Below are 2,239 nucleotides of genomic sequence, written 5' to 3'. Positions count from 1 at the left end.
CCGAGCCATGCCCGGTTCAGCTGTTCTGCTGCGCGGTGGTAGGTCCGTCTCTGGTGGCGCGGGCAACGCGATCTCAGTCTGGGGGTTGTTGGCGACCGGCACTTTCTTAAAGAACAACAGCAGCGCGTCTTCTTCCGGGTCGCACCAAGTGCCAGCGTCCTCGCCGTCTAGCTCGAGAGTTAGGGTTTTTGTCTCGGGTTCACCTTCTGTTCCGCGCGATCCCTCGTCCGATCCGATCCGACTGGGGTCAATGCCTAGCGTTCCTTTTCGCGCTCGCTCCGGGCAGTCGCTACTCCCAATCGCCGTCTGCAGTCAGGTCAAGGATAACAACCACATAAACGTCCGCGCCTTACTAGGTCTTAACGGTAGCCACGAGGTACCGCGGCCTGACTCTCAAGCTCTAACGCCCACAAATCGCGCATTCGAACCACAGCACAAGGTGTGCTAACGCTAAGTCTGCCTTAGCTTCCCGAACTAATTCACCAAGTTCCGCTTATTCCCGCTCGAGTTGGGCCCTGCCTGTCTCTTCGTCGCCAACTCAGTCACCAAGCGCCCTACAGTCCGCTGGAGGTCGTCGTGCACGAATTTGCAGCCTGGGGGGCCGCCCATAGGGCATTGCTTTCCCAGGAGTGCCACGTTGCAGCAAATCGCCGGGCGAAGGGACTTGGCCGTCCGGAATAAAGTGGTATTATCCGGGCACAGCTCTGCCGGGAGGTTGCGCCTCCCGAGCTCGTCTCTCACTGCGTCGAAGGCCGCCTGCCACGGCGCGGGCCCTTGCCTGCCGCGTCCCGCTAGGGCGTCGTTTCGGCGGCCCCCGCCCTGCCGGCCCTCTTCCCCCGCTGGCCCGTTGCCGACGCTGCTTCTCATACCTGCCGCCTGGCCTCCGCTCATCGCCCCACCCCGGGGGTTGTCCTGGGTGCGTGAGCCCCCAGCTTGGCTCTCTTGCCAACCGCTTTGGAATTTTGCGTTGGCGAGAGTTGATCGCAGAAGTCTGACCGTATCGTCCACCCGTTCCAGCAGGCGCCAAAGGCAGCCCAGTTGTGGGCCGTAGCCTTTCGCCCACATTGCCTCCGTCATATCTGCTTCGCAAATGGCGTCTCTGGTGACCTCGTTTTCCGCGGCCAGTAGCCAAGCTCGTTGCGCTGCCCCCAGTTGGGGGTGATTCGGTTTCAGCAGGCTTAACGCGCAGTCGGCCAACTCTAACCCGCCCAGTAAGGTGGCCAGCATGTTGCTGACCGTGTAGATGTCCGCGTCGTAGGTCGCGGCATACGTAGTCAAAGGGGCGAGCAGCGCGTGAAGCTTCGTAGTGAGGCGCTCCGATATCCACTGGGCGTACGACAGCCCCAACGGGCTTGAGAGCGCTGTCTTGAGTTGTCGGATGAGGAGCTCCTCTACCCCCCGGATAACTTGTTCCACCGCCGCCGCGATGTTTGTAAGCGGGGCTCTGCTGCCCAATGACATCAGTACACCGCCCACAATAGCGTCTGCCAGGATGTGGGTATGTGTGGTGCCTCCCAAGTTGGCGTTCGCGCGTACTAAGGTCTCCCGATGGCGTTCCACCGCTACCGCTGCTGCCTGGGCGGCCAGGCGACCAGGGTTGCCTCCCAATCCCATGGGCGGGGGTTGTAGGTGCTGCAGCGCTGGCATCTGCACGATCCTACGGGTAGTCATGCCTCGGGCGTCGGATTCTATCGGTCCAAAAAGCACGTTCCCAAGGAGAAGTTTACCCCCCGGCTGGGGCAAACCGTCTGATTCTGCCGCTTGGCTCCAGTGGCCCGGCGCTGGCGCTGGGTGGGCTACCGTTTGCGTTGCGCGTTTCGGGGCGAACGGAATGCCCATATTTTCCCAGCTGAGGTGGCCTGTCGCTGCCGGGTGTAGATCGCTGCTCTCGCGTTGTCTCGCCAATGCTGGGTACTCCTGGCGTTCCTCGACGGGGTAGGGTGGGGCCACTACGCCGGCGGTACGCCAAACACCAGCCTCGGGTGCGGGGTGGCCATCCCGCTCCGTGGCGCCGCTGCTCGGGTACTCGTTCGCGGGCAGACTCGGGGGCCGGGCTACCTGTCTCTCCTCCAGAGAGGTGGGAAACCGGGGCCCCGAGGGCTCGTGTAACTGTCTACCGCCTACTGGCGCGTTTCCGAGCCTCGAAGTCAGGTTGGTGCTTTCCAGGTCTAGCATGCCCGCGGCGTGCGCCGCCAGCAGCCCTTCTAGCCCGTGCTGGTGGAGGATCTGGTGGCATAGG

General features: G+C 63.0%; 1 protein-coding gene across 1 annotated transcript in view; it reads right to left on the bottom strand.

Annotated features, from left to right (window-relative positions):
* The window catches only part of VOLCADRAFT_91512 (uncharacterized protein), a gene marked incomplete at both ends in the record, with an annotated part of 18,540 nt that overhangs the window by 7,336 nt on the left and 8,965 nt on the right, over window positions 1–2,239 (bottom strand). The window contains 2 exons of the mRNA XM_002950933.1: window positions 103–306; window positions 484–2,067. Coding sequence (XP_002950979.1) covers window positions 103–306; window positions 484–2,067 — 1,788 coding nt within the window. The remainder of the gene's footprint in view (window positions 1–102; window positions 307–483; window positions 2,068–2,239) is intronic.

Source organism: Volvox carteri (assembly GCF_000143455.1).
Source record: "Volvox carteri f. nagariensis unplaced genomic scaffold VOLCAscaffold_21, whole genome shotgun sequence".
Taxonomy (NCBI): Eukaryota; Viridiplantae; Chlorophyta; class Chlorophyceae; order Chlamydomonadales; family Volvocaceae; genus Volvox; species Volvox carteri.
This window is presented reverse-complemented; position numbering and strand designations above follow the sequence as displayed.